Genomic DNA, 24,958 nt, shown 5'->3' with positions numbered 1-24,958 from the left:
TTTGTTTGCTCAAGAAACTGAATTTAATCGTAGTTCTTGCGGATTCACTTGGCGTGAATATTTTAAAATCACGGAATTCGTTCATCGTTGCCTTTTCTATGTTTCATTACAGTTAACTTATACAACAAGTAGAACAATAGAATAGTTACCCAATAATAGATGGAGCCACCCACCATCTTGTATAGTTTTTAATACATTAGGTTATGACCGGCGTCGTTAGATGGCGTGCGGCTGTACAATATTTAAACATACTTCATTAAAATAAGAAAAAATTGTATTCCAAATAGAATATTTGCTATTTAAAAATGTAAATCTAATTTTTTTAATTATTTTTCACAAACGAACTATAACTTGTGACACACCGTATATAAGGACGTACGTAGTATGTTTAGCACGTTTTAAATTGCAAAATTATGATGACGTAAGTGGATAGACTAGTTATAAAAGCAGGTATAAGTCGTTGGTTGATAGAAAAAAATCCAGATGCCGTAAACGTCGGTTCTAATCCTTTTGCCAAATTCGCAATTCCATAAATATTCGCATTTGCGTTCGTACTTTCTAAAAACACGCAAGCTTTTGTTACTTCCTTAGATATTTTTTCTACTTTATCAAATGATACGATTATCAACACAGAAAATATCTAAAAATGAAAAGAATAATTATAATCCATTCATTATAGTCAGTCAATGAAATATATTTTGAAAACATTCACGTTGTCTCAAGTGTTGATATGTCATTTAAAATTATTTTCTTATCGTTCATACCAAATTTCATAAGAAATTTAGAAAAAAATACTTAAGCCGCGTTTTATACGTTACACGTATCTGCTATCTGTCATTTGTCATGACCCCCCAAAAATGTTAACCTTATGTTTCAATCATCACTGTATGTGGCATTGGTTGCGTTCGGTAATCATAAACATAGAGCTAGTTGAATCACGTGATCATAGCTTATTCAGAAACAGGAACGATTGCCGAACGATACCGAACAGTTTTTAGCGGAGACTGTCAATTGTCATTGTTCACATATGTTATTTAATATATTTTCCGTTGAAAAACAATTCTAAAACGAAGAATGAATAGGACGGTCTACGTAACCAATTCTGACAAACAAATTGATAATGAAGAACTGTACGCTGTGATTTGTGACGTCATTGATTCATAATAGAATATCAATTTAATGTGGACTTACCAATGTTGCCATACTGAACAATACTTGGGCTGAAACTAGATGGAAATTAGAATTTTCAGCAGAATTAATTACAACCGTATTTAAGGTACTTAACGTGTAAGAAAATGTGCTGATTATTAACATCAAAACGACGTTACCAGTCGCTTCGTTGAGGGCATTAGCGCCGAAATATAAATTTTTTAAATAATTCTTGAAACTTCGAAAATTTTTTGCACGTTCCATATTCGACTGAATCAGTATACGTAAACAAACATATTTTGAAGATAATAAATTAGATGCGTTCCATATTAGCAAAGATAAAAAGAAATATTCGAATAAAATAACGTCGTAAAATATACTGTCCCAAATATTTTGACGTAAAAAAATAATTCGATTCTCTTCCCATACGTAAGAAATATAATGCAATATGCAAACTAGGAATAATAAAAACACTTTAAAACTGTATCTGATCATATTTATGTTATTCTTAAATTTCGTATCGAATTTTTTCATTATATCGAAAAACGATTGCCAATGTTTTTTCTTTCGGGTTACTTCGTATAAACTCGTGACCTTCAAAGCGATTATCGAACCGTGACTTAACGCCAATAAGAAAGAGTCGCCGAAAGAAGGATCCATATTTACTCTCAATTCGTCTTTCTTCGGAGGAAGCATAGAAGGCACTAGATTAATTAAAAATTTTATCGTTAAAATTGAGGTACTCAGCAGAAATAAATAACTAATTGTAGGTGTCGATTTTAATGGCGCTATTCCTAAATATGTACCGAATTCATGAATCGCTTTATACGTGCTTGTATCGTGTTTTTCGAAGTCGAACATGGCGTCTACTGTACCGAACATACGTAGTAATTAATTTGATGAAATCGAATGATTATGCTAACGTTTATTTATTCAAGCTATTTATCATATTGGTAATTCATTAGCGAAGGACAATTGTTATATAGGGGAGAATGAGGAAAGTTTTTTCAATTTTCTTGGTAATTTATTAACGAAGAATAATTGTAATATGGGGGAGACTGGGGTAAGTTTTTTCAATTATATTAGTAAATCATTTATGAAGGACGATTAGTTATATAGGGAAGATTGGGGAAACTTTTTCAATTATTTGGTTTATTCATTAAAGGACAATTTGTTGTATAGGGGAGACTGAGGAAAGTTTTTTAATCATATTGGTAATTAATATAAAGAACCATTTTATCTAGGGAAGACTGAGGAAAGTTTTTTAATCTTATTGGTAATTAATTTAAAGAACAATTGTTATGTAGGGGGAACCGAGGAAAGTTTTTTCAATCATATTGGTAATTCAATAACGGAGGACGATTAGTTATATATGGAAGACTGGAGAAATTTTTTTCAATTATTTTGGTTTATTCATTAAAGGACAATTGTTGTATAGGGGTGACTGGGGTAGGTTTTTTCAATCTTTTTGGTAATAATATTAACGAAGAACAATTGTTAGATAGGGGAGAATGGGGAACGTTTTTTTAATCATATTAGTAAATCATTTATGAGGGACGATTAGTTATATGGGGGAGACTGGGGTAAGTTTTTTCAATCTTTTTGGTAATTTATTAAGGAAGAACAATTGTTAGATAGGGGAGAATGGGGGACGTTTTTTTTTATCATATTAGTAATTCATTTATGAAGGACGAGGTATATGGGGGAGACTGGGGTAAGTTTTTTCAATCTTTTTGGTAATTTATTAAGGAAGAACAATTGTAATATGGGGGAGACTGGGGAACGTTTTTTTAATCATATTAGTAATTCATTTATGAAGAACGATTAGTTATATGGGGGAGACTGGGGTAAGTTTTTTTAATCTTTTTGGTAATTTATTAACTAAGAACAATTGTTAGATAGGGGAGACTGAGGTAAGTTTTTTCAATCTTTTTGGTAATTTATTAAGGAAGAACAATTGTTAGATAGGGGAGAATGGGGAACGTTTTTTTAATCATATTTGTAATTCATTTATGAAGGACGATTAGTTATATAGGGAAGATTGGGAAAATTTTTTTCAATTATTTGGTGTATTCATTAAAGGACAATTGTTGTATAGGGGAGACTGGGGTAAGTTTTTTCAATCTTCTTGGTAATTTATTAAATGACAATTGTTAGATAGGGGAGAACGGGGTAAGTTTTTTTAATCATATTAGTAATTCATTTATGAAGGACGATTAGTTATAAGGGGAAGAATGGGGTAAGTTTTATTGGTAACTCAATAACGAAGGATGATTAATTATATGGGGGAGACTGGGTAAAGTTTTCCTAATTATATTTGTAATACATTAACGAAGGATAATTAGTATATAGGGGAGATTGAGGAGAAGATTGATATAGATATAATAAAACACGGTTTTTATTGAAATAATTTATTGAAATTCGGAATTCGAGTATAATTTTCAACCCAGAGCCTTTTGTATTTCCAAAACAGTTTTACCCTTGGTTTCGACAACGAAAAATATACCGAACGGAATAGCCGCCAAACAAAAACCGGAAAAAATAAAAAAGGAAATCCCTATGCCGACACCAACCACCAAAGATTCAAAATATTTCCCCGTTACGAAACCCGCTATCCAACAAACGGCAGCTGTGATAGAAGAGGCCGAGGATTTGACATTGGGCGGGAATATTTCCCCCATTATGACCCACGGCAAAGGCCCATAACCGCAATTGTACATCAAAATATAAGTCACCAAACAAACTATCGGTAAAAACGAAATATTCGAAACGTCGTGTTTATTATCTTTAAGCACACAATACGCGCCCAATATAATTTCGGAAACCGCCATACCGACAGCCGATACGAGTAACAATAATTTCCTACCCCATCGATCAACTAATACGGGGGTAATAAAACTAGTTACAAATTGAACGGTCCCGATAATTATGGAACATACCGCAGGTTCCAAAGAACTACCCGCTTGTTCGAATATGGTTTGGGCGTAAAAAAATACCGCTATCACCCCCGAAAATTGTTGAAACACCACCAACCCCACGGTAATAATCAGAGCTTTGGTCAAATTTCTCGATTTGAAGATATCTCTGAAACTACCCTCGCCGTCTTCTTCTTTTTTCATCCGAATCATTTCGATTTCGAGGTTTATATTCGCGGCGGGTCCGCGTATTTTTCGAAGACAATCCTTGGCTTCGTTATGATAATCCTTATCGATCAAATAAATCGGACTTTCCGGCGCCGCGAGCGAAAATAGCACGAGAAATAATACGGGGACAGTACCTAATACGATATTGAATACGGTTAAACCGACGAAAGGACCTAAACAATAAGAAAAAAATATCCCCAAGCATAAGAGGCAGTTCATCATTGATCCCAAGGTGCCTCTGTTCGAATTGTCGGCCACTTCTCCGACGTACATGGGAATTACCGTATAAACCCCGCCTAGCGCCGCACCCAGCACGAATCTGGCGGCGTAATATACCGGAACGTGTCTACCGAACGCTAATAAATAATAAGAAACTATGAAAGGTATACCGGATATGAGTAAAGTTTTTTTTCTTCCGATTTTGTCGGATAAATAACCGAAAATGAACGGTCCGAATATGGCTCCTAATGGAAAGAAAGATGATATCCAAGATCGTTCTTCTAAAGTTACGGGATGATCGAATGGCGTTGTCGTTTCGTTGCCGAGTCGATCTAGTACCGGAGACGACCAAGTTAGGACGGTACCAGCCACGAAACTGATTATGTTACCTGAAATAATTAGTATATATCAATTTTGACCGGAAAAAACGATTCTATTAGAATTTTTGTTATGTCTGGATTGAATTTCGCGATTTTCGAATTGATTTTGAGAAAAAACGTGATTTGTTTGATCGGAATACGTCCCGGATTTCGTTTTGGGTTTGAGTTTCTTAATGGAAAACGTCGACACGTTACAAAAAAACGTTTTTCTAGCGTATAAAATTATTAAAAACGTTTTTTATGAACTTAAAATTGAAAAAAAAACACAAAATTTACGAGAATACTGAAAATTTCACGGTATAAAATTATTAAAAACGTTTTTTATGAACTTAATAATAATAAAAAACACAAAATTAACGAAAATACTAAAAATTTCACGGTATAAAATTATTAAAAACGTTTTTTATGAACTTGAAATTTAAAAAAAACACAAAATTAACGAAAATACTAAAAATTTCACGGTATAAAATTATTAAAAACGTTTTTTATGAACTTGAAATTTAAAAAAACACAAAATTAACGAAAATACTAAAAATTTCACGGTATAAAATTATTAAAAACGTTTTTTATGAACTTGAAATTTAAAAAAAACACAAAATTAACGAAAATACTAAAAATTTCACGGTATAAAATTATTAAAAACGTTTTTTATGAACTTGAAATTTAAAAAAAACACAAAATTAACGAAAATACTAAAAATTTCACGGTATAAAATTATTAAAAACGTTTTTTATGAACTTGAAATTTAAAAAAACACAAAATTAACGAAAATACTAAAAATTTCACGGTATAAAATTATTAAAAACGTTTTTTATGAACTTGAAATTTAAAAAAAACACAAAATTAACGAAAATACTAAAAATTTCACGGTATAAAATTATTAAAAACGTTTTTTATGAACTTGAAATTTAAAAAAACACAAAATTAACGAAAATACTAAAAATTTCACGGTATAAAATTATTAAAAACGTTTTTTATGAACTTGAAATTTAAAAAAAACACAAAATTAACGAAAATACTAAAAATTTCACGGTATAAAATTATTAAAAACGTTTTTTATGAACTTGAAATTTAAAAAAACACAAAATTAACGAAAATACTAAAAATTTCACGGTATAAAATTATTAAAAACGTTTTTTATGAACTTGAAATTTAAAAAAAACACAAAATTAACGAAAATACTAAAAATTTCACGGTATAAAATTATTAAAAACGTTTTTTATGAACTTGAAATTTAAAAAAACACAAAATTAACGAAAATACTAAAAATTTCACGGTATAAAATTATTAAAAACGTTTTTTATGAACTTGAAATTTAAAAAAAACACAAAATTAACGAAAATACTAAAAATTTCACGGTATAAAATTATTAAAAACGTTTTTTATGAACTTAATAATGAAAAAAAACACAAAATTTACGAGAATACTGAAAATTTCACGGTATAAAATTATTAAAAACGTTTTTTATGAACTTAATAATGAAAAAAAACACAAAATTAACGAAAATACTAAAAATTTCACGGTATAAAATTATTAAAAACGTTTTTTATGAACTTAATAATGAAAAAAAAACACAAAATTAACGAAAATACTAAAAATTTCACGGTATAAAATTATTAAAAACGTTTTTTATGAACTTGAAATTTAAAAAAAACACAAAATTAACGAAAATACTAAAAATTTCACGGTATAAAATTATTAAAAACGTTTTTTATGAACTTAATAATGAAAAAAAACACAAAATTTACGAGAATACTGAAAATTTCACGGTATAAAATTATTAAAAACGTTTTTTATGAACTTAATAATGAAAAAAAACACAAAATTTACGAGAATACTGAAAATTTCACGGTATAAAATTATTAAAAACGTTTTTTATGAACTTAATAATGAAAAAAAAACACAAAATTAACGAAAATACTAAAAATTTCACGGTATAAAATTATTAAAAACGTTTTTTATGAACTTAATAATGAAAAAAAAAACACAAAATTAACGAAAATACTAAAAATTTCACGGTATAAAATTATTAAAAACGTTTTTTATGAACTTAATAATGAAAAAAAACACAAAATTTACGAGAATACTGAAAATTTCACGGTATAAAATTATTAAAAACGTTTTTTATGAACTTAATAATAATAAAAAACACAAAATTAACGAAAATACTAAAAATTTCACGGTATAAAATTATTAAAAACGTTTTTTATGAACTTGAAATTTAAAAAAACACAAAATTAACGAAAATACTAAAAATTTCACGGTATAAAATTATTAAAAACGTTTTTTATGAACTTGAAATTTAAAAAAAACACAAAATTAACGAAAATACTAAAAATTTCACGGTATAAAATTATTAAAAACGTTTTTTATGAACTTAATAATGAAAAAAAACACAAAATTTACGAGAATACTGAAAATTTCACGGTATAAAATTATTAAAAACGTTTTTTATGAACTTAATAATGAAAAAAAACACAAAATTAACGAAAATACTAAAAATTTCACGGTATAAAATTATTAAAAACGTTTTTTATGAACTTGAAATTTAAAAAAACACAAAATTAACGAAAATACTAAAAATTTCACGGTATAAAATTATTAAAAACGTTTTTTATGAACTTGAAATTTAAAAAAAACACAAAATTAACGAAAATACTAAAAATTTCACGGTATAAAATTATTAAAAACGTTTTTTATGAACTTAATAATGAAAAAAAACACAAAATTTACGAGAATACTGAAAATTTCACGGTATAAAATTATTAAAAACGTTTTTTATGAACTTAATAATGAAAAAAAACACAAAATTAACGAAAATACTAAAAATTTCACGGTATAAAATTATTAAAAACGTTTTTTATGAACTTAATAATGAAAAAAAAACACAAAATTAACGAAAATACTAAAAATTTCACGGTATAAAATTATTAAAAACGTTTTTTATGAACTTAATAATGAAAAAAAACACAAAATTTACGAGAATACTGAAAATTTCACGGTATAAAATTATTAAAAACGTTTTTTATGAACTTAATAATGAAAAAAAACACAAAATTAACGAAAATACTAAAAATTTCACGGTATAAAATTATTAAAAACGTTTTTTATGAACTTAATAATGAAAAAAAACACAAAATTTACGAGAATACTGAAAATTTCACGGTATAAAATTATTAAAAACGTTTTTTATGAACTTAATAATGAAAAAAAACACAAAATTAACGAAAATACTAAAAATTTCACGGTATAAAATTATTAAAAACGTTTTTTATGAACTTAATAATGAAAAAAAAACACAAAATTTACGAGAATACTGAAAATTTCACGGTATAAAATTATTAAAAACGTTTTTTATGAACTTAATAATGAAAAAAAACACAAAATTAACGAAAATACTAAAAATTTCACGGTATAAAATTATTAAAAACGTTTTTTATGAACTTAATAATGAAAAAAAACACAAAATTAACGAAAATACTAAAAATTTCACGGTATAAAATTATTAAAAACGTTTTTTATGAACTTAATAATGAAAAAAAACACAAAATTTACGAGAATACTGAAAATTTCACGGTATAAAATTATTAAAAACGTTTTTTATGAACTTAATAATGAAAAAAAACACAAAATTAACGAAAATACTAAAAATTTCACGGTATAAAATTATTAAAAACGTTTTTTATGAACTTAATAATGAAAAAAAACACAAAATTTACGAGAATACTGAAAATTTCACGGTATAAAATTATTAAAAACGTTTTTTATGAACTTAATAATGAAAAAAAACACAAAATTAACGAAAATACTAAAAATTTCACGGTATAAAATTATTAAAAACGTTTTTTATGAACTTAATAATGAAAAAAAAAACACAAAATTAACGAAAATACTAAAAATTTCACGGTATAAAATTATTAAAAACGTTTTTTATGAACTTAATAATGAAAAAAAAAACACAAAATTAACGAAAATACTAAAAATTTCACGGTATAAAATTATTAAAAACGTTTTTTATGAACTTAATAATGAAAAAAAACACAAAATTTACGAGAATACTGAAAATTTCACGGTATAAAATTATTAAAAACGTTTTTTATGAACTTAATAATGAAAAAAAACACAAAATTAACGAAAATACTAAAAATTTCACGGTATAAAATTATTAAAAACGTTTTTTATGAACTTAATAATGAAAAAAAAACACAAAATTAACGAAAATACTAAAAATTTCACGGTATAAAATTATTAAAAACGTTTTTTATGAACTTAATAATGAAAAAAAACACAAAATTTACGAGAATACTGAAAATTTCACGGTATAAAATTATTAAAAACGTTTTTTATGAACTTAATAATGAAAAAAAACACAAAATTAACGAAAATACTAAAAATTTCACGGTATAAAATTATTAAAAACGTTTTTTATGAACTTAATAATGAAAAAAAACACAAAATTTACGAGAATACTGAAAATTTCACGGTATAAAATTATTAAAAACGTTTTTTATGAACTTAATAATGAAAAAAAACACAAAATTAACGAAAATACTAAAAATTTCACGGTATAAAATTATTAAAAACGTTTTTTATGAACTTAATAATGAAAAAAAACACAAAATTAACGAAAATACTAAAAATTTCACGGTATAAAATTATTAAAAACGTTTTTTATGAACTTAATAATGAAAAAAAACACAAAATTAACGAAAATACTAAAAATTTCACGGTATAAAATTATTAAAAACGTTTTTTATGAACTTAATAATGAAAAAAAAAACACAAAATTAACGAAAATACTAAAAATTTCACGGTATAAAATTATTAAAAACGTTTTTTATGAACTTGAAATTTAAAAAAAACACAAAATTAACGAAAATACTAAAAATTTCACGGTATAAAATTATTAAAAACGTTTTTTATGAACTTAATAATGAAAAAAAACACAAAATTTACGAGAATACTGAAAATTTCACGGTATAAAATTATTAAAAACGTTTTTTATGAACTTAATAATAATAAAAAACACCTCGCAGTTCGTGTCTAACATAAAAAAAAAGAAAAACATACCTGTGAGTACAACAACATATGCATAATTCATAGATTTCGACTTCATCTTGTTATATTTAGTTCAATTACTTCCGTACAACATTTTAAAAGAAAAGTACGAAAGTCGCTAACGTATAACGTACAACTGGTCGACCTTGTATTCGATTCCAAATCAAAATTTAAAATATTACACTCCCCTCTTTATTTACCAAATAAAACTATTTTGAATGATGCACAACAGTTTATCTAAAACAAACACGGAAGCGTAAAAAATATAACTGATAAAATATTTATATATATATACAGGATGTTGCATAAATTGAGAATAACAACCGAAAAATATATTTGTGCTTTAAAAATAAAAAGATCGAGTTCTAATCCACCCTGTATATATAAAATATGTATTCGATAATTCAAGTTTTATATCACATAAAAGTATACATACTTTTTAAACGACCCTGTATAATGTAAAAAATCTCCAAAAAAACAAACAAAGTTTGATCACCAGCCAATCAGCGCCTTATAAACAAATTCCCTTTAACCCACCTAAAAATTTCTTCAAACATCCACCCTGTATATATAACAATTTAAACCGGTCCGGTATAATTGTAAAATAAATAAAGCAAACCTTGAATTTTAATTATATTATTGTGTAAATCAAACGCGGTTTCAATGGGAATCATAACCTCCCTCGTAACTCCTTTTTTTATTTTAATTCGTAACCCCCACCCTCTCAAACCTCAAGGTCACTTTCAATCAATCAAAGCATATAATTTATTCCCGAATTTCAATTTCAAACTTCTTAAAATCTTAATCAGGACAGATATGGAAGTATGCTTTTTACACAACCCTCGTATATATTATTTTATTAAGAGTTGTTTGGAATGTAATATTCGTAATTATAAAAATTTATACTTACCATCAAAATACGTATTTTTCCACGAACTATTTCAACAGATTTTTCACTTCGCGGAAACTAAACACAAATTAGTCTGTAGTGTCTAACGTTTACAAACGTTTCGTTGTACATTTCTCTACTAAAATTAGATTTTATTTCAAATATTAACGTCGAATCGCTTTCCCGTCATTATAATGTTTTTTTTTTGTCGTAACCATGTATTTAATGAATTCACTACATCATACATATTAATGTTTTATTATTAGCTTAATTAAAATACAGACATATCGACGATATAAATATACTTTATCTATTGACAATATCTATTTGTAATGACATATATCCAGAAAAAATATAAATCTGACAACTATGTAAATCCCATCGTAATATTAACACTCTATGTATATATTCTATACTAAATCTACGAAAATAGTATAAATAATAAAAAAGTGATCATTAAAAAAGTTATTAATAAAATTATTTCATAACAAAATATCATATGTTTGATATCACGTACCCAAAAAAAACGTAACTTTTTGCTATTTGTTTATAATTAGAAGTGTTGAAAATATATTTACAAGATTCTAAAAATACTATTTGTTTATATTGATATAACTATTTTCAGTTAGTTTATCGCTAATTGTTTAGAAAAACAATGTAGCATCGGTTAATTACTAATCACTTGACCAACATCTCGTATTTCAAAATGTCTGACACACATTCACACTATATATAAATTCGAGATGATATGTCTTAAATGTGTTCGAAACATATGCAACCACCTTTACTTAGAGGTTGTATTACTGTTTGCCTATATTTTAGGAAAATTTACGTCATAGGTTGTATAGCTGTTTGCCTATATGCCAAAAGAATATTTATATTAATATTTAGATTATTTTTCGCTATAAATAGTAATGGAAATTGAGTAATTCGAATTTTGAAGTTACTAAAGTAGAAATATGTTTTGGCTAGAAGTAAAATAATGTTTTAAAAATATATCGGTAATAAACGATAAGGTATCTATTTCACCTTTAACCTTAACATGTATAAGGCGCCAAAATAATCGAAGTTGAGAAGATAACAAATGAAAAACTGTTTTGTGCACCAAACTTTATTATCATACAATGAGTATTATAAATATCAGTCTTTAATTTTTATAAAATATTCGAAAAAGTAAATTATTAACAAATTAATTATATTAGAACAAACAAATTACATCATTTTAGTTAAATTAGTTTGTAATTATACAAGGTCGATCGAAAAATCGAGTCTGTGTACAAAATACGAGCCTTATAATACAGGGAAAACAAAAAGTACATATGAAAAGTATTTCTTTTGTTTTCTATTACAAGATGTCAGCTGTTTTGCAGAATTTGACTTCCATTATACAATGAGGGAGATAAAAAGAAAATGTGGTGGAATGTTGTATAGTATAAGCTGGGGGGTTGAGAAGTAAAGTTTTTTTTTGAAATTTACGTTACAACGAAACTTTCTAAGAGAAAATGGCTAACGAAGAAGTTTTAGATTTTATATTTCGTGGAAAACATTTTTTCGCATAACCTCAAAATTTACGAGTAAATTGTTAATTTTTTGTTAAATGTTTATTATTAAACTAATGGTTCGGTTTTTGATGGGACTTTCCAAGAAATTTTGAGGTTTTTTTTTGAAAAATTCATCGGGGCATTTATATTTTGAAAATTTTAAAAATTTTTTAAAATTTGGCGATTTTTAGACAAATTTGGAGACTCCCTGGGATGTTATGGGAATTTTCCAGCATTTTGGAAAATTTGTATAGATATTTAATTTCTTGGTTTTTTTTGCAAAAATTCTCAAGAAAATTCTCAATTTTCTTGAGAATTTCAATTTAATATTTGCACATTTTTTTTAATTTCTGAAAATTTGAGGACTTTTTGTTTGATTTTTGGGAAATTCCTTATTTTTTTCGAGTATTTCGTCACTTTTTGGATATTTTTGGACAAAACGTACATTTTTCTCGAGATTCAAGTGATTTCCAAAACGAATTTTTGGAAAATTTTGAGATTTCTTTGATGATTATTTTGAATATTTCAGTTTTTTTCCAAATTTGACAATTTCTAGATGTTTTTTTCAATTTTTGAGCATTTTTTTCATGAATTTTGGAAAATTTGAGGAATTTTGTTTGATTTTTGGGAAATTCCTAATTTTTTTCGAGTATTTCGTCACTTTTTGGATATTTTTGGACAAAACGTACATTTTTCTCGAGATTCAAGTGATTTCCAAAACGAATTTTTGGAAAATTTTGACATTTCTTTGATGATTATTTTGAATATTTCAGTTTTTTTCCAAATTTGACAATTTCTAGATGTTTTTTTCAATTTTTGAGCATTTTTTTCATGAATTTTGGAAAATTTGAGGAATTTTGTTTGATTTTTGGGAAATTCCTAATTTTTTTCGAGTATTTCGTCACTTTTTGGATATTTTTGGACAAAACGTACATTTTTCTCGAGATTCAAGTGATTTCCAAAACGAATTTTTGGAAAATTTTGAGATTTCTTTGATGATTATTTTGAATATTTCAGTTTTTTTCCAAATTTGACAATTTCTAGATGTTTTTTTCAATTTTTGAGCATTTTTTCATGAATTTTGGAAAATTTGAGGAATTTTGTTTGATTTTTGGGAAATTCCTTATTTTTTTCGAGTATTTCGTCACTTTTTGGATATTTTTGGACAAAACGTACATTTTTCTCGAGATTCAAGTGATTTCCAAAACGAATTTTTGGAAAATTTTGAGATTTCTTTGATGATTATTTTGAATATTTCAGTTTTTTTCCAAATTTGACAATTTCTAGATGTTTTTTTCAATTTTTGAGCATTTTTTCATGAATTTTGGAAAATTTGAGGAATTTTGTTTGATTTTTGGGAAATTCCTTATTTTTTTCGAGTATTTCGTCACTTTTTGGATATTTTTGGACAAAACGTACATTTTTCTCGAGATTCAAGTGATTTCCAAAACGAATTTTTGGAAAATTTTGAGATTTCTTTGATGATTATTTTGAATATTTCAGTTTTTTTCCAAATTTGACAATTTCTAGATGTTTTTTTCAATTTTTGAGCATTTTTTCATGAATTATGGAAAATTTGAGGAATTTTGTTTGATTTTTGGGAAATTCCTTATTTTTTTCGAGTATTTCGTCACTTTTTGGATATTTTTGGATAAAACGTACATTTTCTCGAGATTCAAGTGATTTCCAAAACGAATTTTTGGAAAATTTTGAGATTTCTTTGATGATTATTTTGAATATTTCAGTTTTTTTCCAAATTTGATAATTTCTAGATGTTTTTTTCAATTTTTGAGCATTTTTTCATGAATTTTGGAAAATTTGAGGAATTTTGTTTGATTTTTGGGAAATTCCTTATTTTTTTCGAGTATTTCGTCACTTTTTGGATATTTTTGGACAAAACGTACATTTTTCTCGAGATTCAAGTGATTTCCAAAACGAATTTTTGGAAAATTTTGAGATTTCTTTGATGATTATTTTGAATATTTCAGTTTTTTTCCAAATTTGACAATTTCTAGATGTTTTTTTCAATTTTTGAGCATTTTTTCATGAATTATGGAAAATTTGAGGAATTTTGTTTGATTTTTGGGAAATTCCTTATTTTTTTCGAGTATTTCGTCACTTTTTGGATATTTTTGGATAAAACGTACATTTTCTCGAGATTCAAGTGATTTCCAAAACGAATTTTTGGAAAATTTTGAGATTTCTTTGATGATTATTTTGAATATTTCAGTTTTTTTCCAAATTTGATAATTTCTAGATGTTTTTTTCAATTTTTGAGCATTTTTTCATGAATTTTGGAAAATTTGAGGAATTTTGTTTGATTTTTGGGAAATTCCTTATTTTTTTCGAGTATTTCGTCACTTTTTGGATATTTTTGGACAAAACGTACATTTTTCTCGAGATTCAAGTGATTTCCAAAACGAATTTTTGGAAAATTTTGAGATTTCTTTGATGATTATTTTGAATATTTCAGTTTTTTTCCAAATTTGACAATTTCTAGATGTTTTTTTCAATTTTTGAGCATTTTTTCATGAATTATGGAAAATTTGAGGAATTTTGTTTGATTTTTGGGAAATTCCTTATTTTTTTCGAGTATTTCGTCACTTTTTGGATATTTTTGGATAAAACGTACATTTTCTCGAGATTCAAGTGATTTCCAAAACGAATTTTTGGAAAATTTTGAGATTTCTTTGATGATTATTTTGAATATTTCAGTTTTTTTCCAAATTTGATAATTTCTAGATGTTTTTTTCAATTTTTGAGCATTTTTTCATGAATTTTGGAAAATTTGAGGACTTTTTGTTTGATTTTTGGGAAATTCCTTATTTTTTTCGAGTATTTCGTCACTTTTTGGATATTTTTGGACAAAACGTACATTTTTCTCGAGATTCAAGTGATTTCCAAAACGAATTTTTGGAAAATTTTGAGATTTCTTTGATGATTATTTTGAATATTTCAGTTTTTTTCCAAATTTGACAATTTCTAGATGTTTTTTTCAATTTTTGAGCATTTTTTCATGAATTATGGAAAATTTGAGGAATTTTGTTTGATTTTTGGGAAATTCCTTATTTTTTTCGAGTATTTCGTCACTTTTTGGATATTTTTGGATAAAACGTACATTTTCTCGAGATTCAAGTGATTTCCAAAACGAATTTTTGGAAAATTTTGAGATTTCTTTGATGATTATTTTGAATATTTCAGTTTTTTTCCAAATTTGACAATTTCTAGATGTTTTTTTCAATTTTTGAGCATTTTTTCATGAATTTTGGAAAATTTGAGGAATCTTGTTTGATTTTTGGGAAATTCCTTATTTTTTTCGGAAATTTTGAATATTTTCGAACAATTTTAGTATTTTCTCGAAACTTAAATCACTTCCTTGACGAATTTTGAAAAATATCTCTCTTTTTCGAAGTTTCGTAATGTTTTTTTATAATTTCAGCACTTTTTACAAAATTTATGATTGTCTGGATAATTTTTTGAAAATTCTACGATTTTCTAAAGAAAATGCGAATCCCATAAAGTCTAACCATCAGCTCAACAATAAAATAAGAAAAAAATCAAAAAAAAAAAATTAGTTATACGAGGTTACGCGAAAAAATACTTCCGACAAAATTCCAAAATTCAAAATCCGTACATTTTTGCAAGAACTTTTTTGTAGAACGTTTCATTTTGCAGCAAATTTCGAAAAACCGTTTCGCAGCTACCTTCCAAACAACATAACCTACAATATAATGTGAAATTCAAAACAATTAAAAAGTGTACGACGCTTTCCTACTTCCCCCACTCAAAATATACTGTATCTCATGAACGTTTTTACCCGAAGTCTCAGGTAAACATTTAAATATAAACAACGCGGAAAACGCGCAAAACCCCGCGAAAATTCCGAAAGTTCCGCATTTTCCGATCAGATCCGTCAACGAATCGAAATAATTCGTCATAAAGAATCCCAATATCCAACTGACCGAAGCCGTAGCCGACGAAGCGGAAGACTTGACGTTTCCCGGAAATATTTCCCCCAAAACCGCCCAAGGAAGCGGACCTAAACCCAAACCGAACATTATTATATAAATAACGACGCTCGAAAGTGGTATCCAACCCAAATTCGATACGTCCACCCGTCCGTTATCTTTAAAATAAAAAAATACAGCTAAAACCCCTTCGGATAAGGCCATTCCTAAAGCGGAAAGAAGAAGAAGAAATCTCTTACCGCATCTATCGACTAATATCGGCGTCAAACCGCCAGCCACCACTTGGACAAATCCAATTATTATCGTACAAACCTCCGGAGCCAAATCGACGCCAGCGTCGGCGAAAATAGTTTGGGCGTAAAATATTATAACGTTAACCCCGGATAATTGTTGAAACGAAACTAATCCTATGGATAAAAAAAACGCGGTTCGGAGACCTCTCGATTTGAATACGTCGACGACGTTTCCCCTATTCTTCTTTTCTATTTCGACTTGGACTTTCATGACTTCCAGCTCTTTTTGCATCAACGACGTATCTCTGCCCCTCAGTACGATCAAGGCTTCCAAGGCTTCTTTCGGATTGTCGCTTTGTATGAGGTAATACGGACTTTCCGGCACGAATAATAGAAAAATTACGAAAAATAGTATCGGGGGGAAAATTAGTATCGAATTGAACGTTATTATAGATACGAACGGTCCGAGGGAATAAGAGAATAACATTCCGGTTACGACGAATAGTTGCATGAGGGATCCGAGGGATCCGCGGACGTCGTCGTCGGCTATCTCCCCCACGTACATGGGTATGACGGTGAATACGACGCCGACGCCGAGTCCGCACAAAAATCTGGTGGCGTAAAAGAAAATGGTCGATTTAGCGAAAACGTTTATGGTGGAAGCGATCGCGAACGGTAAGATGGCGGATAGGAGAGTTTTTTTTCTTCCTATGGCGTCGGAGAGGATGCCGCCTCCGAAAGGGCCTACGGCTGCGGCTAGTGCTAGTAAGGATACGATCCAACCTTCTTGAGATGTTGTCGTTGGATGGAATAGAGTCGTCGTGTTTGGATTTCTTAGTTTCGGTATTTCCGGCGAGGACCATCCCAAACTGGTGCCGGCTATGAAAGACGCCACGTTGGCTGAAAATAATGGGAAATTGTTTGGTTATGAATGATTCGATTACGCCTTAATGTCGGCTTAAGTCCGACAACGCCGCCGTCGAAAGATGTTGAAATTAACCTTTATACGCACGGGCTGGGCTGCTGAATCTATAGAAAAATGATTTTTGGTGGAATTGAACCAAATTTTAACGGAAATTTTCAATTAGAAATCGATCAAAACAGTGGCGTAGATATTTTTTAACAAACTTTACGAATTATTTAGTTAGAAATTTTGAAAAATCAACTCAATTTTCACGAAATTTTCATAACGAACCATTTTAAACGCAAATAAAAATCAGTGGCGTATCAAGATTCATAGAAAAATGATTTTTGGTGGAATTGAACCAAAATTTAACGAAAATTTTCAATTAAAAATCGATCAAATCAGTGGCGTAACAAGATTAATAAAAAAAATGAGTTTTGGTGGAATTGAAGCAAATTTTAACGAAAATTTTCAATTAAAAATCGATCAAAACAGTGGCGTAGATATTTTTTAACAAACTTTACGAATTATTTAGTTAGAAATTTTGAAAAATCAACTCAATTTTCACGAAATTTTCATAACGAACCATTTTAAACGCAAATAAAAATCAGTGGCGTATCAAGATTCATAGAAAAATGATTTTTGGTGGAATTGAACCAAAATTTAACGAAAATTTTCAATTAAAAATCGATCAAATCAGTGGCGTAACAAGATTAATAAAAAAAATGAGTTTTGGTGGAATTGAAGCAAATTTTATCGAAAGTTTTAATAAAAAATCGATCTAAACAGTGGCATAGATATTTTTTAACAAACTTTTCGAATTATTTAGTTACAAATTTTGAAAATTCAACTCAATTTTCACGAAATTTTCATAACGAACCATTTTAAACGCAAATAAAAATCAGTGGCGTATCAAGATTCATAGAAAAATGATTTTTGGTGGAATTGAACCAAATTTTAACGGAAATTTTCAATTAGAAATCGATCAAACCAGTGGCGTGACAAAATTTATAAAAAGAAATTATTTCTGGTGGAATTGAACCAAAATTTAACGAAAATTTTCAATTAAAAATCGATCTAAACAGTGGCGTAGATATTTTTTAACAAACTTTACGAATTATTTAGTTAGAAATTTTGAAAAATCATTTAAATTTTCACGAAATTTTCATGACGAACCATTTTAAACGCAAATAAAAACCAGTGGCGTATCAAGATTCATAGAAAAATGATTTTTGGTGGAATTGAACCAAAATTTAACGAAAATTTTCAATTAAAAATCGATCAAAACAGTGGCGTAGATATTTTTTAACAAACTTTACGAATTATTTAGTTAGAAATTTTGAAAAATCAACTCAATTTTTACGAAATTTTCATGACGAACCATTTTAAACGCAAATAAAAACCAGTGGCGTATCAAGATTCATAGAAAAGTGATTTTTGGTGGAATTGAACCAAAATTTAACGAAAATTTTCAATTAAAAATCGATCAAAACAGTGGCGTAGATATTTTTTAACAAACTTTACGAATTATTTAGTTAGAAATTTTGAAAAATCATTTAAATTTTCACGAAATTTTCATGACGAACCATTTTAAACGCAAATAAAAACCAGTGGCGTATCAAGATTCATAGAAAAATGATTTTTGGTGGAATTGAACCAAAATTTAACGAAAATTTTCAATTAAAAATCGATCAAAACAGTGGCGTAGATATTTTTTAACAAACTTTACGAATTATTTAGTTAGAAATTTTGAAAAATCATTTAAATTTTCACGAAATTTTCATGACGAACCATTTTAAACGCAAATAAAAACCAGTGGCGTATCAAGATTCATAGAAAAAATGATTTTTGGTGGAATTGAACCAAATTTTAACGAAAATTTTCAATTAAAAATCGATCAAAACAGTGGCGTAGATATTTTTTAACAAACTTTTCGAATTATTTAGTTACAAATTTTGAAAAATCAACTCAATTTTCACGAAATTTTCATAACGAACAATTTTAAACGCAAATAAAAACCAGCGGCGTATCAAGATTCATAGAAAAAATGATTTTTGGTGGAATTGAACCAAATTTTAACGAAAATTTTCAATTAAAAATCGATCAAAACAGTGGCGTAGATATTTTTTAACAAACTTTTCGAATTATTTAGTTACAAATTTTGAAAAATCAACTCAATTTTCACGAAATTTTCATAACGAACCATTTTAAACGCAAATAAAAACCAGTGGCGTATCAAGATTCATAGAAAAAATGATTTTTGGTGGAATTGAACCAAATTTTAACGAAAATTTTCAATTAAAAATCGATCAAAACAGTGGCGTAGATATTTTTTAACAAACTTTTCGAATTATTTAGTTACAAATTTTGAAAAATCAACTCAATTTTCACGAAATTTTCATAACGAACCATTTTAAACGCAAATAAAAACCAGCGGCGTATCAAGATTCATAGAAAAAATGATTTTTGGTGGAATTGAACCAAATTTTAACGAAAATTTTCAATTAAAAATCGATCAAAACAGTGGCGTAGATATTTTTTAACAAACTTTTCGAATTATTTAGTTACAAATTTTGAAAAATCAACTCAATTTTCACGAAATTTTCATAACGAACCATTTTAAACGCAAATAAAAACCAGTGGCGTATCAAGATTCATAGAAAAAATGATTTTTGGTGGAATTGAACCAAATTTTAACGAAAATTTTCAATTAAAAATCGATCAAAACAGTGGCGTAGATATTTTTTAACAAACTTTTCGAATTATTTAGTTAGAAATTTTGAAAAATCAACTCAATTTTCACGAAATTTTCATAACGAACCATTTTAAACGCAAATAAAAACCAGTGGCGTATCAAGATTCATAGAAAAAATGATTTTTGGTGGAATTGAACCAAATTTTAACGAAAATTTTCAATTAAAAATCGATCAAAACAGTGGCGTAGATATTTTTTAACAAACTTTTCGAATTATTTAGTTACAAATTTTGAAAAATCAACTCAATTTTCACGAAATTTTCATAACGAACCATTTTAAACGCAAATAAAAACCAGCGGCGTATCAAGATTCATAGAAAAAATGATTTTTGGTGGAATTGAACCAAATTTTAACGAAAATTTTCAATTAAAAATCGATCAAAACAGTGGCGTAGATATTTTTTAACAAACTTTTCGAATTATTTAGTTAGAAATTTTGAAAAATCAACTCAATTTTCACGAAATTTTCATAACGAACCATTTTAAACGCAAATAAAAACCAGTGGCGTATCAAGATTCATAGAAAAAATGATTTTTGGTGGAATTGAAGCAAATTTTAACGAAAATTTTCAATTAAAAATCGATCAAAACAGTGGCGTAGATATTTTTTAACAAACTTTACGAATTATTTAGTTAGAAATTTTGAAAAATCAACTCAATTTTCACGAAATTTTCATGACGAACCATTTTAAACGCAAATAAAAACCAGTGGCGTATCAAGATTCATAGAAAAGTGATTTTTGGTGGAATTGAAGCAAATTTTAACGAAAATTTTCAATTAAAAATCGATCAAAACAGTGGCGTAGATATTTTTTAACAAACTTTACGAATTATTTAGTTAGAAATTTTGAAAAATCAACTCAATTTTCACGAAATTTTCATGACGAACCATTTTAAACGCAAATAAAAACCAGTGGCGTATCAAGATTCATAGAAAAGTGATTTTTGGTGGAATTGAAGCAAATTTTAACGAAAATTTTCAATTAAAAATCGATCAAAACAGTGGCGTAGATATTTTTTTACAAACTTTACGAATTATTTAGTTAGAAATTTTGAAAATTCAACTCAATTTTCACGAAATTTTCATAACAAATCATTTTAAACGCAAATAAAAACCAGTGGCGTATCAAGATTCATAGAAAAATGATTTTTGGTGGAATTGAACCAAAATTTAACGAAAATTTTCAATTAAAAATCGATCAAAACAGTGGCGTAGATATTTTTTAACAAACTTTACGAATTATTTAGTTAGAAATTTTGAAAAATCAACTCAATTTTCACGAAATTTTCATGACGAACCATTTTAAACGCAAATAAAAACCAGTGGCGTATCAAGATTCATAGAAAAATGATTTTTGGTGGAATTGAACCAAAATTTAACGAAAATTTTCAATTAAAAATCGATCAAAACAGTGGCGTAGATATTTTTTAACAAACTTTACGAATTATTTAGTTAGAAATTTTGAAAAATCAACTCAATTTTCACGAAATTTTCATGACGAACCATTTTAAACGCAAATAAAAACCAGTGGCGTATCAAGATTCATAGAAAAGTGATTTTTGGTGGAATTGAACCAAAATTTAACGAAAATTTTCAATTAAAAATCGATCAAAACAGTGGCGTAGATATTTTTTAACAAACTTTTCGAATTATTTAGTTACAAATTTTGAAAAATCAACTCAATTTTCACGAAATTTTCATAACGAACCATTTTAAACGCAAATAAAAATCAGTGGCGCATCAAGATTCATAGAAAAGTGATTTTTGGTGGAATTGAACCAAAATTTAACGAAAATTTTCAATTAAAAATCGATCAAAACAGTGGCGTAGATATTTTTTAACAAACTTTACGAATTATTTAGTTAGAAATTTTGAAAAATCATTTAAATTTTCACGAAATTTTCATGACGAACCATTTTAAACGCAAATAAAAACCAGTGGCGTATCAAGATTCATAGAAAAGTGATTTTTGGTGGAATTGAAGCAAATTTTAACGAAAATTTTCAATTAAAAATCGATCAAAACAGTGGCGTAGATATTTTTTTACAAACTTTACGAATTATTTAGTTAGAAATTTTGAAAATTCAACTCAATTTTCACGAAATTTTCATAACAAATCATTTTAAACGCAAATAAAAACCAGTGGCGTATCAAGATTCATAGAAAAATGATTTTTGGTGGAATTGAACCAAAATTTAACGAAAATTTTCAATTAAAAATCGATCAAAACAGTGGCGTAGATATTTTTTAACAAACTTTACGAATTATTTAGTTAGAAATTTTGAAAAATCAACTCAATTTTCACGAAATTTTCATGACGAACCATTTTAAACGCAAATAAAAACCAGTGGCGTATCAAGATTCATAGAAAAATGATTTTTGGTGGAATTGAACCAAAATTTAACGAAAATTTTCAATTAAAAATCGATCAAAACAGTGGCGTAGATATTTTTTAACAAACTTTACGAATTATTTAGTTAGAAATTTTGAAAAATCAACTCAATTTTCACGAAATTTTCATGACGAACCATTTTAAACGCAAATAAAAACCAGTGGCGTATCAAGATTCATAGAAAAGTGATTTTTGGTGGAATTGAACCAAAATTTAACGAAAATTTTCAATTAAAAATCGATCAAAACAGTGGCGTAGATATTTTTTAACAAACTTTTCGAATTATTTAGTTACAAATTTTGAAAAATCAACTCAATTTTCACGAAATTTTCATAACGAACCATTTTAAACGCAAATAAAAATCAGTGGCGCATCAAGATTCATAGAAAAGTGATTTTTGGTGGAATTGAACCAAAATTTAACGAAAATTTTCAATTAAAAATCGATCAAAACAGTGGCGTAGATATTTTTTAACAAACTTTACGAATTATTTAGTTAGAAATTTTGAAAAATCATTTAAATTTTCACGAAATTTTCATGACGAACCATTTTAAACGCAAATAAAAAACAGTGGCGTATCAAGATTCATAGAAAAGTGATTTTTGGTGGAATTGAACCAAAATTTAACGAAAATTTTCAATTAAAAATCGATCAAAACAGTGGCGTAGATATTTTTTAACAAACTTTTCGAATTATTTAGTTACAAATTTTGAAAAATCAACTCAATTTTCACGAAATTTTCATAACGAACCATTTTAAACGCAAATAAAAATCAGTGGCGCATCAAGATTCATAGAAAAGTGATTTTTGGTGGAATTGAACCAAAATTTAACGAAAATTTTCAATTAAAAATCGATCAAAACAGTGGCGTAGATATTTTTTAACAAACTTTACGAATTATTTAGTTAGAAATTTTGAAAAATCAACTCAATTTTCACGAAATTTTCATGACGAACCATTTTAAACGCAAATAAAAACCAGTGGCGTATCAAGATTCATAGAAAAGTGATTTTTGGTGGAATTGAAGCAAATTTTAACGAAAATTTTCAATTAAAAATCGATCAAAACAGTGGCGTAGATATTTTTTAACAAACTTTACGAATTATTTAGTTAGAAATTTTGAAAAATCATTTAAATTTTCACGAAATTTTCATGACGAACCATTTTAAACGCAAATAAAAACCAGTGGCGTATCAAGATTCATAGAAAAGTGATTTTTGGTGGAATTGAAGCAAATTTTAACGAAAATTTTCAATTAAAAATCGATCAAAACAGTGGCGTAGATATTTTTTAACAAACTTTTCGAATTATTTAGTTAGAAATTTTGAAAAATCATTTAAATTTTCACGAAATTTTCATGACGAACCATTTTAAACGCAAATAAAAACCAGTGGCGTATCAAGATTCATAGAAAAGTGATTTTTGGTGGAATTGAAGCAAATTTTAACGAAAATTTTCAATTAAAAATCGATCAAAACAGTGGCGTAGATATTTTTTAACAAACTTTTCGAATTATTTAGTTAGAAATTTTGAAAAATCAACTCAATTTTCACGAAATTTTCATAACGAACCTTTTTAAACGCAAATAAAAATCAGTGGCGTATCAAGATTCATAGAAAAAATGATTTTTGGTGGAATTGAACCAAATTTTAACGGAAATTTTTAATTAGAAATCGATCAAACCAGTGGCGTAACAATTTTCATAAGAAAATAATTTTTGGTGGAATTGATCAAGATTAAATTTTTTCTCTCAATGCAATTTCGTTGTCTTACTCAAGCCGACATCTGCAGACGAATTTCTATCAATAAAACTGATCCCAAATTATACAGGAAGACCAATTAAAGCTTGGACAAGGGAATTATTTTTCTTTGCCTTTAAGAAATTCAGTTAACAGCGTAGTTATATCGATGGTAGGTTGTAGACAAGTTTCAATATGATGAATTAAATATATTAATATGGAAATTCTATTCTATTCTATTCTATTTACCTGTGCACGCTGCTATATAGAGAAACGAGCGGTTCGGAGCACTGGCAACCATGTTTCGAATAACTGTTATCACCTGTCAGATCGAACCAGTAGTGGCAATTGAAAACTCAACAAGTTACTGATATCACTTTTAGAGTGTTGAACTTATCGTGGTTTATTATTGGTCAATGTGTGTATTTGTAGGGGCGAGTAGAGCAATACTAGTAGGAATCAAAAATTTGACGGATCCGGGGAAATTTCCGAGTTTTTTTTTGGATATTTCGTGCATATTTTTGTATATCAGCATTTTATCTTTGAAAATTGGATGTTTTTCTGGATGATTTTCGAAAATTTTGAGA

General features: G+C 27.3%; 2 protein-coding genes across 2 annotated transcripts; both read right to left on the bottom strand.

Moving 5' to 3' along the window:
• Positions 1–3,544: 3,544 nt before the first annotated feature.
• Positions 3,545–11,224, bottom strand: LOC130895852 (facilitated trehalose transporter Tret1-2 homolog). Its single transcript, XM_057803414.1, has 3 exons — positions 10,860–11,224; positions 9,962–10,186; positions 3,545–4,900 (listed from the first exon to the last, which is right to left on the bottom strand). Exons 2-3 carry the CDS (start codon positions 10,005–10,007, stop codon positions 3,591–3,593), a joined length of 1,356 nt encoding a protein of 451 aa, XP_057659397.1. The 5' UTR covers positions 10,008–10,186; positions 10,860–11,224; the 3' UTR covers positions 3,545–3,590.
• A 709-nt stretch (positions 11,225–11,933) lies between these two features.
• Positions 11,934–24,743, bottom strand: LOC130895335 (facilitated trehalose transporter Tret1-like). Its single transcript, XM_057802569.1, has 2 exons — positions 24,621–24,743; positions 11,934–17,480 (listed from the first exon to the last, which is right to left on the bottom strand). The coding sequence occupies exons 1-2, from the start codon at positions 24,670–24,672 to the stop codon at positions 16,129–16,131; spliced, it is 1,404 nt and encodes a 467-aa protein (XP_057658552.1). The 5' UTR covers positions 24,673–24,743; the 3' UTR covers positions 11,934–16,128.
• Between the last annotated feature and the right edge of the window lie 215 nt (positions 24,744–24,958).

Source organism: Diorhabda carinulata, chromosome 6 (genome assembly GCF_026250575.1).
Source record: "Diorhabda carinulata isolate Delta chromosome 6, icDioCari1.1, whole genome shotgun sequence".
Taxonomy (NCBI): domain Eukaryota; kingdom Metazoa; phylum Arthropoda; class Insecta; order Coleoptera; family Chrysomelidae; genus Diorhabda; species Diorhabda carinulata.
The sequence above is the reverse complement of the archived record's forward strand: the minus strand, read 5'-3'. Positions and strand labels throughout refer to the sequence as shown.